Raw genomic sequence first — 21,738 nt, forward strand, 5'->3', positions numbered from 1 at the left:
TTCAGTAACTAGCACAACACTGCTTCTGGCTCCGACAAAACCAAGATAGCAAAAGTGGTAATGCTGAACTCAAGGCTCAAAATCAGGAGTGCCAAACCAATGGGTGACGTCAGGGTAGCTACGTCCATTATTTTGACAGCCTGTAGTTGCATTGACAGGCCACCAGAAATTATTATTCACCTCCAGCCATGCAGTGCTTAAACATTCAAAATTTAGGCCGCACCAAGTTTGAGAGAGACTGAACAAGTAATGATACAAAAAAGAAGTAAGCAACGTAACAATTTCACAGGCTCCATGCTGCTTTCTGTTGTTTACTAACCTGTTTTCTGGCCCGTCCATGATGTCGAAGGTAACACACCAGAGAAAAACACAGAAAGCTATACTCATCTGAGTCCTGCACATAGTTCTGATTTTTTAGCAATGGGAAATAAGTCTATAGCCAATTTCTAGCAGGTTTTCCGGCGTGAAAAAAATGTATACATTTTTGGTGGTTAAATGGTATATGAGAAGCAGAGAGACATGACAAAGCCTGTACATATGATGGCCTGGGGATGAGAACAGGTTGAATTGTGGCTCCAGAGGGAGTTGTGTGAAGTCACTTGAGACAGTAGCCAAAACTATGACAAAAAGAAAAAAAGATTTGTTGATATAAGGGGAACTGTGCTTTTTTTGAACTCTTAGGAAGTACTGCGAAATTATGTGGGAAAAATACACAAAGCCTTTGGTGACTCCAGAGGAAGCTGCGTTAAGTCTGATAAATATCCACATGTGAAGTCACTTGAGACAGCAACTGTCACTTGAGACAGCTTTGGCCGGGGCTGAAAGACTACAAATTTGAACATTTTAAAAAAAAAAAGAAAAAGAAATTTAGAAAGTAATGAGTTTACCAGGCTGTAGCTGGCTCCTCATCTCAGCTGTAAGCTGAAGGCTCCAGGCTATGTTAGTCGTCACAAGAATTACACACCTGAATCTTTAACTGAACTTGAAGTAGCTGAAATGCATTGTGGGAAATGCTGGCACCAGGTTTTGACCAAGAGGCAGCCTCCAGGGTTGAAAAATGAAGCCAACACAGAAGTGCCCAAAACTACAGTTCCTTGAATGGCCACTTGAGGCTGGCTCCAGAAGCCAGTCAATCCCCATAGACCTCCATGTTAAAATGGCCATCTTCTGTTTTAGGCCTAATTGCGCATAGTTAAAAGGCAGGGCTGCTTTGAGTGACGGGCTGTCTGCCGACAGTGTCCACAGCTTGTCAGTCAGGTCCACCTGTCGCTCCACAGCACCAGCCTCTCGCCCAAATATGGTCACTTCTGGCTCCACAAAACCAAAATGACAACAGCCTAAATTTCGATCTCGAGGCTTCGAGATGGGAGTCTGCAAAATAATGGGTGACGTCACGGTAGCTACGTCCATTTTTTTCCCCCCTATCTATGGTTTTCATTTTCATTTTCTTACAGATACAATGTTATTAAAATGTGCAAAACTAGGTTTATGTCACTACTTTGTTTACATCTATAACATGAGCTCACCTTGTAACATCGTTTGTTGAAATGTCTGTATTACAGTGCACTGTATTTTAGTGCAGCCTAGTGAATATTAAGCTGTTGGAAACCACATAGAATGACTCGACTGTGGAAATACACTGTCTTCCCTTTTCCCAGAATATTTAGCTAATATTCACTGGTAGCAACAGTCAAAAGTGCAAAAATAAATGAATAGGAAAAACATCTACACTGCCTTGTCTGTGAATCACATTTATAAGGAGAGACTGGTTACGTTTCACTGGAACTCCAGAGGTTTCAGCAAGCCTTTATTTGGTGAGCTGTGATCTCAAGACACTGGACTAAAACATGACTTAAACCAAATACCATGCCTCCCTGTCCTCCCAGTGGATAGGCTTCTTGGTGTAAACAGTTTCTTGTTGCGGTATATAAACAACCAGATCCCTGTTTGTGTAGTCGTGCTGTCTGGCTGTCTTTCAAAGCCTGCCTTGCTTCAGGAGCACAGTGCTCGGCCAAATTTCAACTTAATGAAACACAACTGAACTGACAGAATCCTCCATTGCACCACATCTGCACTGATAACAGGGACTGATAGGATATGCAAATGCATGCTGTTCCTGGAAAGCCCAGCGCATAAAGTACCAATACCACAATGTAAAAAGTATTATATGGAAAATACATTAAAAGTAAAAGGAATCATCATGCAAGAAAATGCCCCCCATGACTGATGTTGTTATACATTATATATTAGATTGTTAATCAATGTCTGAGTAGAATTCGACAGCCGATCAGTCGGCCCCCTTTGAAAAGGTCAAGATAAATCTGATTTCTGCCACAAAAGTTTGTCATTATATATTGTCTTTTATAAGAAAAGTTGGATCATTTTCCCTCTTTATTATTCAAATTAAAACATCCGACAGGTTCAGAGCAGACATGTTGACAACACAGTATTTCCATTTAGTCACCTAAACATTCAGATGTAGTTTAATCTACAGTATGTACTGATCTTGTTTGAACTCTCAGTGCTGCGTACAGCCACAATGAAAGCATTGGATGCTATTTTGATTTGTAGCACGGCATAGCATGTTCTACTAGGAAACATTTGCATTGCGGGGCTTATCTCAGTTCAACAGAACAGGGCTCTCCATTTCCATTCCCATTCAGGTTTGGACACTGGCACACCAGGATGGACGCAGCTTCTCTAAACCAGACAAACATGAGTGCACCTGCTTCCTGCGGCGTAGAGTCCTTGGTGGAGAAACTCATGTATCCAACTGTCTATTCTCTTTTCTTTATCGTTGGCTTTCCGGCTAACTGCCTGTCTCTGTACGTAGCCTGGATTCTGATGAGGAAAGGGAACAATATGGCGGTCTACCTCGTCAACCTGTCCATCTCTGACCTGCTCTACACGATCACTCTGCCCGTGTGGATTGAGCTGGCTCTGAAGAGGCCCCTGGGTAGCCTCTGCAGTTTGGTGGCTGTGATCATGCACAACAGCTTCTACGTCGGCTCAGGCCTCCTTTGCTGCATCTCCGTTGATCGCTATCTTGCATTGGTCTACCCTCTCCGCTTTCACCGCATCCGAGAGGTGCGGACAGCAGCACTTGTGAGTATTGCTGTTTGGGCTTTGGAGATTGCCATCCACATCATCTTCCTTGACCACACGGGGGCGCTGCAAGCTTTCTCCTCAAGAAACCTGTGTGAGGAGCAGATCCCCATGACACAAGAAGTTGCAGACCTCACCCTCACACGAGTCACCCTGGGGTTTTTGGTCCCTACTTTCATCATGACCTTCTGTTTTCAGCAGATCATGCAGTCACTCCGACGGAGCACCTCCATCCTGACAGAGGAGCGCAGGAAAGTGGGACTGCTTTTGTTTTTCCTTCTGCTCACATACATTGTGGCGTTTTTGCCCTACCAGATTGTCATGCTGCTCAGGGCCATACTGGAGCCCAGGACCTGCGTCTGGGCCGCAAGGCTCAGAGATCCGTACCTGGTCACAGTTGCCACGACCACCATAAACAGTACCCTGGATCCTATAATATACTGTTTAATCAGTGAGAGTGCTCAGAGAGAGATCGGGAATGCTGTAGAGAAATGTCGGGGAGTTTTTGTTAAGAAGAAATGGGCAAAGAATAATGGAATTGAGTCAGTTTCCTAACAATAGAATTACCTATTTGTTTATATTTTCATCCTTAATTTGCTATGTGATTGTGTATTTTAAGAGGTAATATCAAATCTAAGCATTCATATACTGATGCCTTTTTACTGATAATGTTATGCGGATGCAATGTGATGTTATATTGATTATGCCCACACACTTCTGAACCAAACCTACACCACTGTGTTGATGGTTTATTGGTCAAACCATATCTTTTATTACACTAATGTACAATGGTTGACTCTGGAAAAGACTGATCTGATAGTTTATTATTTAATTTAAATAGCAGACGTTTAAAACAGCCTTCTCTGGGTTGTGGGTTTTTTTTTTGTTTGTTTAGTTTTTTTGCATTATTCCATTAATTAAAGATTAGGTTCAGAAGTCTTTCTGAACACAGTCCTTACATGCCCATAGGTACATGGATCTCATGCAAGAAATGATATACAAGCAGATTTTCTGTTTGTTCTTATTTTTGTTAGTGCCCATTGACTTCTGGAATTCACCTGCGTTTTCTTAATTTTCCTTTTCTCTTAGGTAAGAGAAAATTTTATGAGTGGTTGAGAGCACTCTTACCAAAATAAGAGATAAACATCTGCTTTTCACAGTCCACAAATTGTTGTCCAACACAAGGGAAAAATGCGTTTTATGTTTGAGGAACATTTAGAAAATGTATGAATATAATATAATCAATTTTAAATCATGAATTAAAGTAATCCAAGGCTAAAAAATTGACCATTGTACATTAGTATTTTAATTTCTTGCCACTACTTCTACTCCATTACACTTCAGAGGGAAAATATTGTTCCTTTATTCCATTACAAGTGTTTATTATTAAGTTACTAAATAGATTACAAATTAAGATTTTTGCAAACAAACCTCATGAAAACACACAAGTGCACCTGAAACTATAAGTTGATTATTAGGAAATTAATTGACAACTATTTTCATAATCATTTAAGTTAGTGGTTCCCAACTGGTCCAGCCATGGGGTCCAGATTTCTCCTTAGTCATTAGTTCAAAGTCCACACAGTCTAATTTATTCAGCGTCATACTTAGATTTGATCAGTGTTGGCTAAGGGTTACTTTAAAAGTAATCAAAGTATGTTACTGTGTTACTTTCTAAAAAGTAACCAGTTACTTTACTGCGTCACTCCCTGAGTAAAGTAACTCAATTACTTTAAAAGTACTTCCAACGTTACTCCCTGAGAAAAGTAACTCAAACACTTTTAAAGTACTTTTGAGTATTCTACATTTCCTATTGGGCAATGGACCACAGGGCGCTAAGCCTACATTTTTTGTCTCCAAAATTAAAGTTATGGACCACTTGCCCTTCACTGAGATCCAATTCTCCCATCACTGCCGTCACTTTGACCAGTAGAAACACAGAACAATCTGCTGCCGTAGACAACTGTATGACAACAACACCCCAGCATTTTTAATATTTCCTCTAGGGATGTTACCACACAGAGTAAAAGGGGGAAATGATGGTGTGAAACAGCAGAGGCACTTTGTCAATCCGCTGAGTTAATGTTACTGTCATTAGCATCAAGCTAGCAAACAATGGTACATCCTCACGGTCGGACATAAAGTAATAACATTAACAAATAGCGGCGGGGCTTTTACTCACCACAACTGCAGAGGCTCCCAGCTTCATTTGAAACAAACTACATTATAGACGGTCCGTTATTTATTAATCCCTCTGTGTGTTTATATATTTACTTTTTATCCGCTCTGTTGTCTTTGTAAAGTTAACATATCGCACCGTCATTTCAAACTCAACACTTGTTTCAAATTAAAAGCCCCTTGTAACCTCGGCTAGAGAATCCCTCCATTTTCTAAATAGGCTTTTATTCTGAAACATTTGTCAGAACTTCCTGTGGAAGATACAGTAGCTTGATAGTTTTCATATGGCGCTTCAAATGTAGCTCCTGCCATCTGCTGACGCTTTTAGGTGACTACAACAACATGTCGGCTGGCACATGAACAGACATAGTGAGGCATAATGCAAGTCCTGAGTCTGAAATATGTCTGTCAGCGAGTCCTGCTCCACCTACTACCTTAGACTCCACCATAGACAATGGCAGCATTTCTCTGACCACATAGCGAGCCACAAGCTCCGTGGCTTCTTTCAGACTGATAGGTTTAACGTTATCTCCGTTATTAGAACCAAACGACAGCTGTTGCTGTTTCGGAGCTGAAGGACCAGCGTTGTAAAAGTAACGGAAATAACTGATGTCTTGTTTGAAAATGTACTTAAGTATTTGATTACTCAAACAGCAAACTAACGCGTTACGTTACTTGTTACTGCAAAAAGTAATCAAAGTACTCTAACGCGTTACTTTGTAACGCATTATACCCAACTCTGGATTTGACAGCGTCGTCGAGCTAGTTTGCTGTCTCTGTTACGTAGCTTTCCGTTGGTCACTCACTCTACAGCAGGAAACAGCATTTCCAAATAAATTCTCTGTGCCTGAAATTCACTGTACTTAAAAATAAAGTGTGTTTTTACAAACTTGACATGTTTGGGAGTGACTTGTGGCCCATTCAGAATGGACCCGTGACCCATCCATTCAGAAAAAATCATGGTTCCAGCTTCTCAGATATGTTTGTGAGGACTTGTTGCTTTTCCTTTTAATTTCATTAGTTTTGATTTATTGGTTTAAACTTTTCTGCATTGAGTACTTTTACTTTTTATACTTCAGTATTGTACTCACATACTTTTACTTTAGTAAAATGTTAATGCAGAGCTTTTACTAGCAACAGAGTGTTTTTTACAGTGTGGTATTAATGCTTTTACTAGGATCTGAATACTTTCTCACTGATGCCGACACGGCAAATGTTTTGTTATTGTTGGGTTTTTGATTTTACTGTAACACAATTAAAAACACCGTAAAAGTCACGTTTATTTTATTTAAGTTTATGTACCTGTATTTCACTACCGCTGAAGTTCTTCTTCATACAGCTTTTTTATGGTGACACCAATCTTGGACATGTGCCAGAGTCTGCACACACAGCACAACACTAGCCCTTATACAGTGTTTAGGGGCCGTTAACTATACTAATAGGTGATTTATGATCAAGTGATTCACCATCCAGAACACCTGGGTAAGAGCATATGTGAATGGTTAAGATAATTTGGTGCATCTGGAGTTGACTTCTCTTCTATTTTCTCTTACCAGGAAATTAAGAGAAAATATAAGTGACATTTAAGAGAATGTTGCTACATAAGGTCCAGTGTCTTTTTAGCAGAAAATTCTCTCTTTGTGTTTCCACAGACCGACTGTTTCCTGAGCCACGTTAGAGGATCATGAACAGAATGAGCTATATTGGCCGTGTGTGTGTGCACATACAAGGAATTTGAATGCAGTCTTTGGTTGCCTTAATGTACACAAAATAGACATACAGCTAGTTAAACAGGTTGCATACATACAGAGGTAGGTGGATATGACAGTATACAGTGTCCACAGCACGCTCTCATTAGCGGTAGTAATACATAGGAGATTTTGGTGCTTATTTGAAAGAAAGATCTCCATTTAACTTCGCTGAAGCCTCCCATTGACTGAAATTGAAATTACTTTAAGATGGAATCTGTTTGTTGCCAGCATTGGCAATTACAGCAACCAATAATGCTTTTATGTATACAGTACATGGACATGTGAAAAATATATGTACTTATCTTTTAGAGCACATATAGGTTCAGCCATAACAACATAACTATGCTATGGAAACAATTCGTCAAACAGACACGTATTTATTTATCAGACTACCTGAGTCCATTTCGATATTGACACAACAAACACAAGATTACCCAAATTAAATCTCCTGTGCAGTCCTCTAACACCGGTAGTTTGTTCTGTCGTGGCCTGTCACCCAGTAAATGACATACGGTAGTCAGGGATGACAAGGATACATCTGCTGTCTCTTCCTGTTTCCTGAAGCTGGCTGATCAAGCAGTGAAAGACGAGACAACTGAATGTGTCCACTCTGCACCCGTTTTAGTGTTTTTATTTTCATAATAATGAAATGTATGGACAGAATTTGGAGCAGAAGCACAACTGAATAAAGGGTAAGTATGCCTTCATATGAGTTGGACTGAATTTAAGCTTTTCCTTATGAAGTACTTGCTGAGATTAAGTTTGTTTCTAATTGACATTTGAAGACTTAAAAGGATCATTTTACAGGTTTTTCATGTTTTTGCACATTAGGCAGCCTGTTACTGGTGTATAGGCCTGGTCTAAATTATTGTTAATTGAGCATAAATTTAACTTTTCTGTGGAAGGTGGTTTTGAATCATTTCAGCAAAACTAAAAGACAAAACTTATATTTAGACTTGAAATTTGCTCTAGAATACATCACAAATAACACATGATCAACAGTTGTTTTTGTAACACCACGTTTTTGTCATGTGCAGGATGTGTTGTGAAATGACCTCCTGCCAAAAAAGTGCAACATCGGAGATTTTAGAACCAGCTACATGACATGTTAATGATAATGGCAGACCACTTTTAGTAGTCTGACAATAGGAAATAGTGCAACTTAAACAAAAAATAAATAAATAATGATCAAAGTTACACCCTACAAGCTGATTTTCCAAATTTACTGAAATGTAACACCAAAAGTTTCCTGGGAGGTGGAAACAAATCTCTAAGACCGAACATTCAACAGTAAGGTGAAGCAATTTGTAATTAAAGTTGCTAAAGCCAGTAAAACTCCCCGAGTGGTACTTCAAAAAGTCACGTCAGCGATTCAGTACGTTGGGTCAAGCCTAAATCCAGTTCCCATGATGCAACTCAATAGCATCTTTCAATAGAAGTGCTAAATACCCTTAAAGGACCATTTCAGCCCCCAAATGATTTTTTTCACTCTGTATGGTGAATTCATGAAGAATAGTTTGTCTTGCATGCCTCTGAATGAAAAATCTAAATTTTTGACGAACTGAAGTCAGAGTGTTTAACTACAGCTAAACTATATCAAAACATTTTTTATGTTATTGTGTGACTTTGGTTTTTTAAAGGGTTAGCTCAGATTCACCAAAGTCACACAATAACACAAACAAACTCATAAAGGCAGTGGTAGACCAACAGCTCCGTTTTTCAGCGAGATAAAATGACTATTTTTGTCACTAGAGTCTGGTTTCAAAGAGAGCAAAGATCAGGTTTCACTTTTAGTTCAGTTCCTTGTTGGACAAGGCTGTCTGTTTAAGAAGTACTGAGCATAAACTGAAAAAAATGAGACTTGGATTACCCTGCACAAGTTGTGGAAGAGTTTTTTAACTGATACTTTAATATAGTTTGGCTGTTGATACTTATTACTTCAATTCATCAAGAATTTTCTCTGTTTTGGAACTCTGTGTGCAAGAAAAACAAAGGGGATTAAATGTTCCCTTAATTTCCAGACTTTAAAAAGCTGCCAACAACGCCACAGAAGACATTATTCAACTGTTCTCACAGTAAATGAAACTTAAAGGGGAAATACACCCATTGTAAAAATCCATACATGTTATTCCTGTGGTCTAAGATAGTCCAAAAATATTAGTAAAAAAAACTCTCAAATCCAAAAAAGTGTGATGTCATGAAATAAAAAATAACTAAAGTCTGAAGCTACTCCATAGCCTCCGGTTTTGTATGCGTTTTTAATTCATCCTAGCTATTTGGGATCAAAAGGACCCAATAAGTAATAAAAACTAAACACTATCAGTGATAATTAAGCCCCAATGTCCTCAAACGAGACGATAATAACATCTCAATGTCTTTAAACAAGTACTTCCTAATTAACAGTGTCGCTAAACTTGGCCAGATGTGTTGCCATATCAAACTGCAAGCATTATTAATCATAATAAACAAGTTTCAACCTTAAAAGAATGCTGCTGCTCGCCTTTTGACTGGCACCAAAAAACGTGAACACATCACCCCTGTTCTGGCCTCCCTCCACTGGCTTCCCATCCGTTTTAGAATTGATTTTAAAGTGTTATTAATTGTTTTTAAGATTTGAACTGGTCTGGCTCCCCTATATCTTGCAGAACTTATTCAGGTCCGAAATCCTGCCAGAGCTCTACGTTCGTCCAGACAACTGTTGCTGGATATACCAAGATCTAAATTAAAGACTAAAAGCGACCGTGCCTTCTCTGTAGCTGCTCCCAAGCTCTGGAATAGCCTGCCACTACATATTAGACATGCAGGATCCGTGGTGAGGTTTAAGTCTGCCTTAAAGACCCATCTATTCTCCCTTGCCTTCGGATCCACAGGACCCTCTACCTTAGCCTAGTTTTTTCTTTTTTGTGTATGCGCATATGTATGTATATGTCTATATACATTATGTGTGTACATGTATATGGGTGTATGTGTGTGTGCGTATTGACTCTGCGTATATGCATGTATGTATTTTTTATATTTGTATATATTTTTTACTTCTGCACTGTAAAGCACTTTGGCTGACCGTGACAGGTCTTTTAAACATGCTATATAGATAAAAGTGAACTTGAACTAAAATGTTTTGGACCTTGTCCACTTTTGTGTCGGGATCGGCTGCAGACTGACTTGGCAGAGACAGCTGCCATTTTGTTTTTACATGGATTAGTGTACTGTGCTCTTACTACCACTAGATGGCACAAAAAGTGTCTACAATCGAGGACAATGGGTCTGAGTTACGTAGAATAAAATATAGGGTCAAGTCCAAAATGTGATGTCCGGCAAATATGAGGACACAGGGTCTCAGGAGGATAGACCATGAATTGGGGAAGATGTTAGATGACACAGAGCACCCAGGGGAATGCTCTGAGTTATGGGTACATTTTCTGTTTCAGAACTGAGAACACTACAATAAAATAAAGCTCATTTGGGTACAAAGACAAAGAAATCAAACATTTTGTGGGTCCACAAAATCAATCTCCTTTTCATTGTCTATGGAGCAGCTTCAGACTTTATACCCTATGACATCACAGTTTGAGACTTCTCTGGTTTCTGGCCTTGAGAGAGAGTAGCTCAGAAATAATTTAAGTTTCCTTGGCCATGGAAAAAACAGATTGGAATTCTTAATTTGGGTGGTGTTCACCTTTAAAGTGCAAAATCTCAACGTGTAGGTGTTCAGTGCATTTTTGTATTCCATCCTTATTTCCTTCCATGTCTCTCTACAAGGTGTGAACACATGAACGCCACATCCACAATGGAAAACCTAACCCTGGCCTCCAACCATTCAGAATGCTATACGATTGACAGCGAATACAGGAGGAGGCCGTTTCTGTTTTTCTACCTGGCTATCATCGTCACTGCCATCCCATCCAACGCCTTCTCCCTCTACGTGTCCTGGCAGCACATCAGACAGAAGAACGAGCTCGGTGTGTATCTGTTCAACTTGGCCCTGAGTGACCTGACCTTCACTATCGGCCTTTCGCTGTGGCTGGACTTCCTGTGGAAAGGAGTTTGGGCTCACGGAGGCTACGTGTGTGTGCTGTCTGTCTACTTTCTCTTCACTAACTTCTACACCAGCGATGCTCTCCTCTGCTGCATTGCTATCGACCGCTACCTGGCAGTGGTTCACCCATTAAAGTATACTTTCTTGAGGAAAGTTAGCACTGCAGCAGCAGTCAGTGTTGCTATTTGGGTGTTGGTGGTCTGTTTCAACGTCTTCACTGTCACCTGGGAGGACTCATACTATGAGAACAACAAGTTTTCAGTGTGCTTCGATGTCTTCCTCCCACAGTCAGAGAGCCTGGCTCGGGCTAATGTAGCGCGCTTCATCCTGGGCTTCATTCTCCCCGTTCTCCTGGTGATGTTTACCACCTGGGGGATCTGTAAGGCGGTGAAATCCAATCAGGCCACAGAGGAACAGGAACGTAAGCGGATTTCAAAGCTGCTGACGGTAGTTCTGCTCTGCCTTGTGCTCTGCTTTGGACCTATCCATGTTATGATGCTACTCCGCACACTAGTGGAAGACTGCAGGAAAGTTGCATGGCTCCATTATCCGTTCAAGTTCAGCATAGCTGTCTCAACCCTCAACTGCCTTGCAGACCCTCTCCTCTACTGCTTCATTACTAGAACAGGGAAAGCAAATGTCAATCAGGTTGTTCTCTTCTTCCAGGTAAAGAAGAAGAGCAAAGATGAAGATGTGGTGTAGGTAAAATAAAGTATAGGACTTAATATAACTCCCTTGTGGTTAACTTAACAGTTAGACATTAAACAGTAGGATATGACCCAGAAGATAACAACTCAGTTATAGATACTGCTTCAACAACCCAATCTCACTCCGAAGTTGTCAAAATCCAGGGCTTGGACAGTGACTTGCGGCGTCATTGACAAAAAAGCCATCCTTTAACGTCAGCATGATGACACTTTAATGGTGCTTGGCAGCATCAGGGGGAAACGTAACGGGACAACAACGAAAGTTAAGGAAACAAAAGTCTAAGTGGGGTGGGCGGATGGGTCCAACAAACACAGACTTTCACCCGGGAGAGTGGTGTTTGTGTCTCATAGGATTACAAAGCCAAGCCCTGTTCTTTTTTCCTGAACCCAACCATGTATGTTCGTTGTTGAAGGGAAAAAATAATAATTTGCGGTGTTTTATCGCCGTCGTGCCTTTATTTTGAAAGAGACTGTGCGTAAATGGTTCATTTCCTGTGTAAACGGAAGTGTATTTTGAAAGAAGACAATGCATGTAACACCATACCTTGACATGGCATCCCAGAACGTCAACCTCCAACGCACCCAGGGTACTTTTTATTTTGTATCTGGAGGTGGAAAGTCCATGACAAAATGTCAATATGAGACAAGGTCGCAGTGAGAATGTGTTGGCTTCAAATGTGAGGTAATTCTCATTGAGCAAAAGTTTTTGTTATTGTCATCAAATGTCATTAAAGGTCCAAAACCAGCAATCTGTTAGTCTGTCTAAAAACTTTCTGATACCTTGTCTCTAAAACTTTGACTCAACCCCACCAGTGTTGGAGGAAGTGTTCAGATATTAGTTAGGTAAAAGTACTGATACCACGCTACGAAAATGCACCACAACAAGTATGTGTAAAATTTACCTTAAATATCAAACGTTGTATCACTCAGTGGGCCTCATTCACCAATCTGTGCACAGAAATGTTCCTACTCTCCGTATAAAACAAGTGTGCACACAAAACTACTGTTGGATTAATGACGCAAATGTGCTGGCCAATTTGTTCCTACCATCATGGCATGTTTGTAAATCAGAGTCACTGTAATTGACAGGCGCGTGCCCACTATTTGCACACTGCCACCTATTTCTCAACAGGAAGTACAGTATGTGTGCCTGGAGGTGTATCATGGAGAAAGCAATAAAGTTGTGTACACGCACATATTAAGGCCCTGACACCTTAGTGTGGGGCCGTTGGTGAGCATCTGTGAATATCTTTGCGGTCAGAAACAGCTGAGAGGCTGTTAAATATTTTTCTTTATTAAGACATTTTTTGATTAATGCAGTTTTAATATGCTATGGATTTAATTAAAAGGTGTGTTTTTACATTTTCCAAGACAGCAGGGCCTTCACAACTGTGCATACAAAAAGCCTGAGGCAGTTTTAAATTTGTTTGCAATGTATGAACAAATTCAGGTACACACCTATGGGCAAATTAGAGTCACCAATTAACCTGACTTGCATGTAGTACCAGAGTACCCAGAAAGGACCCACACTGACATGGAGAGAACATGCAAGCTCTGCACAGAACAGAGGGGCTCCCCAGTCCAGGAGATCGAACTGCCCACCTTGGGTTTGAACCAGGAATCTTCTTGCTGCACCACTGTGCCACCCCCATGGTCACTGTTCAGTGTTTCACTATTATAAAGGATGTTTCTGGGTTGAATTAACTACTTAAAATACTACTGGGTAGTTCACTCTACAGCAATGCATCATATTCTACAGTATAAATCATCATATGTTTATAGTGTGGCTGTCGTGTGAGATCCACATATGTCCTACAGTCAACTTTTCATGAGCTCAGAAAAAGCAGCCCTGTTTCACCTTTGTGAGGACGCATTTTCCAGCTGATCCAAGAGGGTTTTTAAAGAGTTTATTTATCTTAGAAAGTAGAAGAATTTCCTTAACAGCCCACAAAGGAATACTTAATCCTTTAGTTAATCTGAAAAATTCCAACCAGATTTAGAGATACATGGTTTTTACTGCACATGAAGGCTGTGAAACACCAAAACCTCAAAGGAGACCAGCTGTCACACAAAAATGAGTGGAGTAAATAGCTAGGGCAAAGCCAGATCTTGCAAACAGTCGGGGCTTAGCCCAAACCTAAGGGGGGTCAAAGGCATGCGATTTCCTTTTATGGCAGGAACATGCACTTTGAGATGATAGAATGTCTAAAAATCTGTACATTCTTTAGGAAGCTGCTAGCTGCTGAAGAAGAAAAGTCATCCTGTTGATCCTGCATGGTATTTTGAATGTAATTGTTCCCCAACTGTCTTCATCATTCTGAAACCATAACACAGCAAATATTGAGGATGACTAATTTTCACTGTTGACAAAGAAAAAGAGGCAAAAATTGTCTGACGTTACCATTTTTGAGTTACATAACAATTGTTAAGTAGGAGTTTGGTGTAAACAGCTAGCCTGTTCTTATTCCAAAGTCATCAATTACTGTTGCTTTGTCAGTTCTTTCGGTGTCATACACCTAAAGCCACCTTTCACAGCAGTGTGATACTGGACCAAACCTTTCGCAGTGTTATGATAAGCCACCAGTTGGCCAGACAGCACCTGTCACAGCAGTACAATACATGGACAGGAAGCATCAGTTCATAACATGGTCACACAGCACCTGCTGCAGTGGTATGATACACCACTGGACACTGTCAGGTCATTCTCAGAACCCAAAGGCTGTATTCAGCGTCTGACTTCCGGCAGACGGCGATACAGCCTCTGGGGGCAGACCCCCGATTTTTTGGCATTCCGGTTTGATTTGGGCGGAGGAGGCGAATTTCCGTTTCTAACATTTATATATAAGTAAATAAGCTGAACCATTGCGATGGATTCAGAGTTTGCAGTGACACCAATTATGTTCCGCCTTGTTAGTTCACCGCACGGACCGCTTAACCTGGCAACAACTGCAGCCGGCTCAAACGTCATTGGTCAATATCACGCGGACTACAAACAGCCTAGCACCAGAAACCAGGGCTCTTCCGCTCTTCTTCCGGAGGCAAGATCTGCAGGGTTTGCCTACAGACTCTACATTCACTGAATGTAGAGTCTGTATATAGAGACTACTGTCAGGTTGAAACACTGCCAGCAGCAATGTCATATAAGCAGCTGGAAAATCACAACAGGTTGGGTGGGAGGGATGGTGGATGGGTCAAACAAGCCCCTGACTTTCACCTGGGAGGCTGGTGTTCACTTCCTGTATGAATATACAGCCAAACCATGATGTTTTTATCTAAACCTAAGCACATGCCTTAACTTCACCATGTGCTTTTGTTGACGCCCTGACACTGGTTACAGTGCTCGTAACATGACACAAGAGGAGAAAGTTGGGATATGTGATGACTTGGGATGAGAACGTGCTGAAATAACATTACTAATAGAGAAGCAGTTGAATTGCCAGACTAGTCAGAGAGACTCTCTCCCCTACTGGCAAAAAGTACAATATTCGTCCCTGAGATGTAGAGCAGATGTATAATGTTGCATAAAATGGAAATACACACATAAAGTACAATTATGCTGAATTTGTACTTAAGTACAGTACTAGATTAAATATACTACTTTCTACCAGTGAACCTTAAACATTACCCATGAAAACATCTTTAAAGACATGCAAATATTTTTCAGTTTAATGTATAAATACTGGACACAAGATCCCTCCTAGTTTTAAAGTGGTTGAAAGTCCATTCTCAGTACAGTACGTCTGCCATGTCACACTTGTGCAAGTTTCTATCGGAGCCTTATTGACTGCCAAAATAATTGTGAGGCCACAAAATCATGGTTGCACACTAACATCTTAAACTTTAGTTCACTAGCAAGGACCACGCCAACAATATGTCGTTTGAATGTTTAATTGTAACTCAGGAGGTGTTAGATGTTGAGGACTCTGCACATCATTTTGTCTACCCCCGGCATGTTTAAACTAACTGTTTGTTTTGCTTGTATTCTACATCACTGCTGTCGAGGTACACTGCATGCTGTGTGCCTTTTTTTTTTTGTTATCAGCAGTGAGTCATGGGAAACACCTGTTCCACAGTGGAGCATTTGTCTGATATGACAGTTGATCCGTTCTGTGAAACCTTGTTGAAACAGGTCAAAAGAAAAACACGTTTAAATGCAAATTTGTCCCTATTCATCATTTGAATTCAGTCTCAGTGTGAAAAGATCAGCAGATCAGGGGAAAAAAAGTGGTGTGACTTGTCATTGGACTACATGACGACACATTTGACTGCGTGTTTCACTTCAGTTTTTGTGTATTTTTGTGGAAGTGTGGATCAGATGTCATGGGAAGAAAACAAGATTTTCTCTTTTCCATAAGTGCCATCATCCCATTACAAAACACTGGAAGGACATATCAGGAGATTTATATAAAAGTTAATCACTTACTTATAACAAATTATGACTCAAAAATGCTGTGAATTCACAAATAAAGGGGTCAAGAAGCTTTTCAGTAATATACAATATCCAATCTGTGAATGTCTTTACTTAAAATGAAACTGTATATATTTGAGTTCAATGTTTTTTTGTGAGGAAAATGTTATTTTAAATTCTTGACATGGTTGCAAACTGCTCATGCAATCAACATTTGGCGTTTTGTGCATTCCTCAGAAAAAATAAAAGTCATAAGAAGAGAGTGTGCTTTGATTCTGATAATCATTCCACAATACTGTCATTTTAAAATGAGTAGAGTAAAATATGAAAATATTTTATACAATTCTTCTACTTTATCTGTAGGTCTGTGTGTCTTGTGTCTTCACATACTGCAAGTGCTTCTGAATTCTGGTCTAAGGTGTGGCAGACTGAATGTGGGTTTCTGAAGCCCTCTAGTGGACAAATATGGAAGTGCAACAAATTGTGAATACTGTCAACACTTGGAATAGTTGATCATTTCTGATATGAATCTCTTTTCTGTTGCCTTTCCACAAATTGTTATATTACATAACTTGTGGTGTTTTATTACAGAAATCAAACCTAGCACAGAATACATACATGCTATAAACACTGTCCTCTGATATCTTTGCTTTAACAATGTGATATCTCCCCCTTTTCCCACACATACTCACAATTACCGGTACATACACACACACACACACACACACACACACACAGATTTTAAAAGACTGAGGCAACGCTATCCTACACTCATCACTTTGACGTGAGGAAACACCAGAGAGAAGATAATCAATAGAGAGATAAAGATAGGTGTATAAATTAAAATTCAGTAAATATCTTACAGATGAAAATAATAAAATAAATTATGGCTGTTGCGCAGCGATGGGTCGGGTCCGGGCATTATTAGGCAATTCTGAGCAACAAGCAGAAGAATTGAAAGACATTTAGGAATTTAGCAACACAATCTGCCTTTTGCATCATCGTGCAGGTTTAGCAGCTGTCTATGCATGGAAAAGCAGATTTCAAACCACTGTAAAAAATTCAGTTATCGAAACAAAAATCTGAAAATACACATATTGCATCTAGACAGCATGGAGATGTTGTTAATTTATTTTAACAATGCTTGATTTGCTTCATAAATGAAAAACTGATGTTTAACTAGTTGAGCTATGTGCAAAGTGAGAAGCCTCAGATGGTTACACACTGAAGTATTGACACCGGATCTTTGTGCAAAGTTTGGTTTATTTTCAAGCATGAGAAGGCAGATTTTCTAGCAGAAAAAAAGACTTGAAAATGCTGCACAGTGATCAGTCACGCTCAGGCAATTTTAAGCAATAAGCTGGAGCACAAGAAGATGACTACATTACAATGTGGACTCTGCACCAGTTGAGGCTTGAACCCACAATCTCTGGAACCCAGGACAGTCATCTACCACTCTGAGCTAACTGGCAAGTAGTGGCTGAAAAACTCAACAGTGGCTTCACAAATTGAGTAAGCCACTCACTGTTGTGTAGGAAAGCAGCCATCTGTGCATGGAAAGGCAGATTTGAAACCACTGTAAAAAAATTCAGTTATTAAGACAAAAATCTGAAAATACACATATTGCATCTAGACAGCATGGAGATGTTGGTAATTTGTTTGTAACAATGATAGATTTGCTCCATAAGTGAAAAACTGATGTTTAAAATTGCCATTTTTGCATTGACTCCAATTGCTCACATTAGAGCAAAATTCAAAATGCTGTCAAAAATTAGGTTTTTGAGATAAAATTCTGAAATTTGCCACACATCATCTACCATGACTCTAGAATTTTGTCTTTTTTTCATGAACATTTGAATCATTTCATGATTTATTTAGCAAGAATTTGCATGTATATGTTTACAGTACCGTTTACAGTCAAACATTTTGAAGCACTGTAGGCTCAATTTTTGATAAATCAAAAATCTGAGAAACGTAGTTTTGTAGGACAGTCTGAAGATGCTCTGTAGCAAGTTTGGTGTCAGTTGAGTAAAAATTGTGGGAGGAGATAGGTTTAAGAAGTTTTACAGTTTTTGAAAAAAACAGAGTGATGAACTTCATAATTTTTAATAGGTTTAAATGTATCTTCAGTATTGGGGCTACAGTTTGGTGACAGTTGTGAAGTTGTAGCACATATGGTTGATTTGTTATGAATTTTCAAAGTTTTGAACTTTAGACACTTGCTGTAGCGCCACCATCAGGACTATTGGCTTGAGTTTACAGCTGAGGATATATTGGCATGAGACTGGACCTTTGTGCAAAGTTTGGTGAGTTTTCACCCATGGGAAGTATGATTTCCTTGGAAGAAGAAAGAAGAAAGAAGAAGAATACCTAGAATTACAATAGTGTCCTGGCAGCTTAGCTGCACAGTGCACAGATGAACATTTGGCTTCTGGCGCAGGTCTGGCGGCTGGTGGCACAGGGCGAAGCCAAACACTGTTCATCTGCGCACACTGCGATGCCACACAGCTGGTTCAATATCAGCAAAGTTTCCCTTTATATTCATTGTCTTCTGTGGCAATCAGCAGTGATGTGGTGGTTCACTTTTACGCTGTGATCTGTAGCCTATAGCTCGGCTTTAGCTTCTAACTATCTTTGTCTTTTTAACCTGTTGTTGCTGCTGAGTCAGTTTGACATCCTGGATATATCCTTCAAACACAGACTGTAGACCCCTCTGTCTGCTTCTCTCTGGAATCACTCTTTCATTTTTCCAAAAATATGATAATATTTCTTCAGGGAGTGCAGTTAGTTACAGTGTGGGCTCCATGCTAGCTCCAGCAGCTTGGCAGGCCATCACAAGAAATCGGGGCTTAGCAAAAGGTCAATTGCTGGTCCCGCCACTGCCCACCTGGTGAAAATGATTAGAGGTCAACATTACTGTCTTTTAAGAGACTGTAGATGCTCATTTTTAAGCTAGTGTAAAGAAAGGGGTATCTTATGAAACCATCCAACCTAAGGCATCCATTGGTGCCAACCATGTTGACATATCTTGTTGGCAAAGGAGGCTAAGTAATGTTCCAAATTAAGCCCAAATTTTTTTGAAGGAAAAACTGTCATTGCGGTTTTCAAAGGGGTCCCTTAAACTCACCTCAGGATTCTGAATGAATTAATGAAAACTGGGTCTATGGGTGGGATCTCCCTTAAACTTGAGAAGGCTTGTTACCAATAAATGTTTGGTTCCTTACAACCAATGAATTGCCTAAAGTATATACTGTAGATAGCACAATAGAACAGAACTGTTGTAGAACTCAAAATGATAAATGTACCTGTATTAGTCTAAACAAATCAGATAATTAGTCATATTACAACCTGGTCTCACTCCGAAGTAGATGAATACCAGTACTTGGTCATTGACTTCCGGCATCAGACACTGACGAAAAAAGCTCTTCTTTTACGTTGGCTTAGTACGCAGACAAGTCACCATTATTCTGTAATGGTGGTGGTGGACAACAACGTTAGTTAAGGGGGGAAAAGTCTGACAAGGCTGGGTGGGACAGCCATCGACTTTCATCATTGTATTGGTAAAACATTACCACTTGCGTTCGTTGTTGAAGGGTTACCAACGTAGTAGTCTCGCTCACCAGACCTTTCTCAAGAAAAGAAAGGTCTGGCTGGGCCGACTCTCACTTTGAGATTGGAGAAAAAAACACCCTGGCTGCTTGTACTTCTTTCAGCCAATCACAATCGCTCTGGGCGGTGCCACAGCAACGGTGCGCTTGCAAAAATATTGCCGGGGGGAAACAGGTTTTGGTGTAACACGCCCACAAAAATATCGCCTACAGGACGCGAACCATGGCAGAAAAATGCCTACATCCCCACAAGATCAAACACCGCAAAAGTTAGTAAAGGACGTGTTGAAAACGGTTGAAAACTGCTACACAACCGGAGGTGGTAGGGCGGGACTTCAGCAGGTGGATCGTTCCGCCCAATGAGAGGCTGATCTCTGCAGCGAACTTCCGCCCACTCAGACTACCGACGTAGTGCCCTTATTTTGAAAGAGACTGTATACATTACCTGTGTATTTTGAAAACAGACAACGCATGTAACCGGCAGAAGGTGACACAGCATCCCAGAGCGTCAACAACCAACACACCAAGGGTACCTTGCATGTCATATCTCAACATGGATAGACCGTGACCAAACGCTCATATGTGACGAGATCAGAGTGAGAATGTGCTGCATATCAACACAAATGAGAAATCAAAGTATTTCAGCGTGCAATCCCTTCTTTACTATTCCTGTGTAGCTCATCCACATATAGACCTCATGAAATTCAGTTATGGTTTTTGGTTCTGAAGTGCCACCCCAGATTTTCCAGTGGCCTCATCTGGCCAACCCATTGAAAAACGTCTGGGGGTGTCACCGTTCCTGGTGTGGCTAAAATGTTTTATCTTTGTTCTGACAATTTGCATGAATAAAAACTAAACCAAAATTCAGACAGCAGATGTTTGGACTGTGGGCGCCCACCAGTAGCTTGCTCAACATATTGCATAATGTCTTGTGATGACTGGTTTGTTGATATGAAAAAGGGGATGTGAAATTCGAGCCTATTTTTACCCATGTTTGATTGGCTCATTTTGCAACGCCTGTAGTCCAGAGCAATATAACAGGCACTTGAAACTACAGAGACAAATATGAGGGAGGACACATGGATCACTTTCCAGAACGGCCTCTGTTTCAATAACAGTAAATATTGGGTGGTCTGTGTTTTATCTGCCAGGAACATTTCTACAGCAGTAGGAGCAGAGTTTGAATTCTACTTTGATTTTATTATCATTATTTTCTTTAAACGTGCAATATGTAATTTTCTGCTGCTAGGGGTCTCAAACCAAAACAATAACAGAAGACGGAGTTGGATGGCGTCACAAAGTAGCGTGGGAGTTGTAGTCATATAACAGATACAGATCTGACATTCCTCACTCCGTGAATTTACCGGCATCAGCTCAGCAGTGCTTGCAATACACTGGTGGAAATGATTAATATTTCGATAACATCAGCCAGATGTTTGCTTACCTGTCTAGTAGAACACACGCGAGGTCGGTGTCGAATTGTAGTCCTAGATTTTCACAAAGCTCTCTTCATCTCAGAAAGGCCACACCAATATTTATCCTTGATTTAGCTCTCTTCTTATCCCAAATTCTTCTGTGATCGCTTGGTTGACCCGTATGTTTCCGTTTTACCGGCTTGTTTACCGGGACAGCTTCGGTGTCAGAAGGTGCAGCAACTGTCAATGCATAATCATGATCCATGACGAGTTAGCTTAGCCTAGCAACAGTAACGTTCATTCTCTGACGTCTCATCCGGTCTGCTTCTTCTTCTTCTCCTTCATTTAATGGCTATGGTAACTGGAGTTACGTCGCCATTGCAACCTAATGACACGGTCCATAAATATTTCATATTTATCTGGGTTTGAAAAATTGTTGGAAACATTTCTAATAATCAAAGTACACAACTAAACAAAATATATAATATTGGTTTAGTCATTTTTAGACATTTTTATGTGGAAAAACTACA

General features: G+C 40.2%; 2 protein-coding genes across 2 annotated transcripts; both read left to right on the plus strand.

The window, feature by feature from the left end:
* The first annotated feature begins 2,862 nt into the window (after positions 1–2,862).
* LOC117267149 (G-protein coupled receptor 4-like) lies at positions 2,863–3,660 on the plus strand. The gene has a single exon (XM_078175414.1). The coding sequence runs from the start codon at positions 2,863–2,865 to the stop codon at positions 3,658–3,660; it is 798 nt and encodes a 265-aa protein (XP_078031540.1).
* Positions 3,661–7,587: 3,927 nt separating this feature from the next.
* Positions 7,588–12,971, plus strand: gpr65 (G protein-coupled receptor 65). The gene is made up of 2 exons (XM_078175098.1): positions 7,588–7,726; positions 10,794–12,971. Exon 2 carries the CDS (start codon positions 10,804–10,806, stop codon positions 11,770–11,772), a length of 969 nt encoding a protein of 322 aa, XP_078031224.1. The 5' UTR covers positions 7,588–7,726; positions 10,794–10,803; the 3' UTR covers positions 11,773–12,971.
* The last annotated feature ends 8,767 nt before the right edge of the window (positions 12,972–21,738 follow it).

The sequence above is a fragment of the Epinephelus lanceolatus genome, chromosome 15 (assembly GCF_041903045.1).
Source record: "Epinephelus lanceolatus isolate andai-2023 chromosome 15, ASM4190304v1, whole genome shotgun sequence".
NCBI lineage: Eukaryota > Metazoa > Chordata > Actinopteri > Perciformes > Serranidae > Epinephelus > Epinephelus lanceolatus.

Excerpts from the sequence above, each read along its gene's own strand:
- LOC117267149 (XM_078175414.1), top strand. The coding sequence starts at position 2,863 with ATGGCGGTCTACCTCGTCAACCTGTCCATCTCTGACCTGCTCTACACG.
- gpr65 (XM_078175098.1), top strand. The coding sequence starts at position 10,804 with ATGAACGCCACATCCACAATGGAAAACCTAACCCTGGCCTCCAACCAT.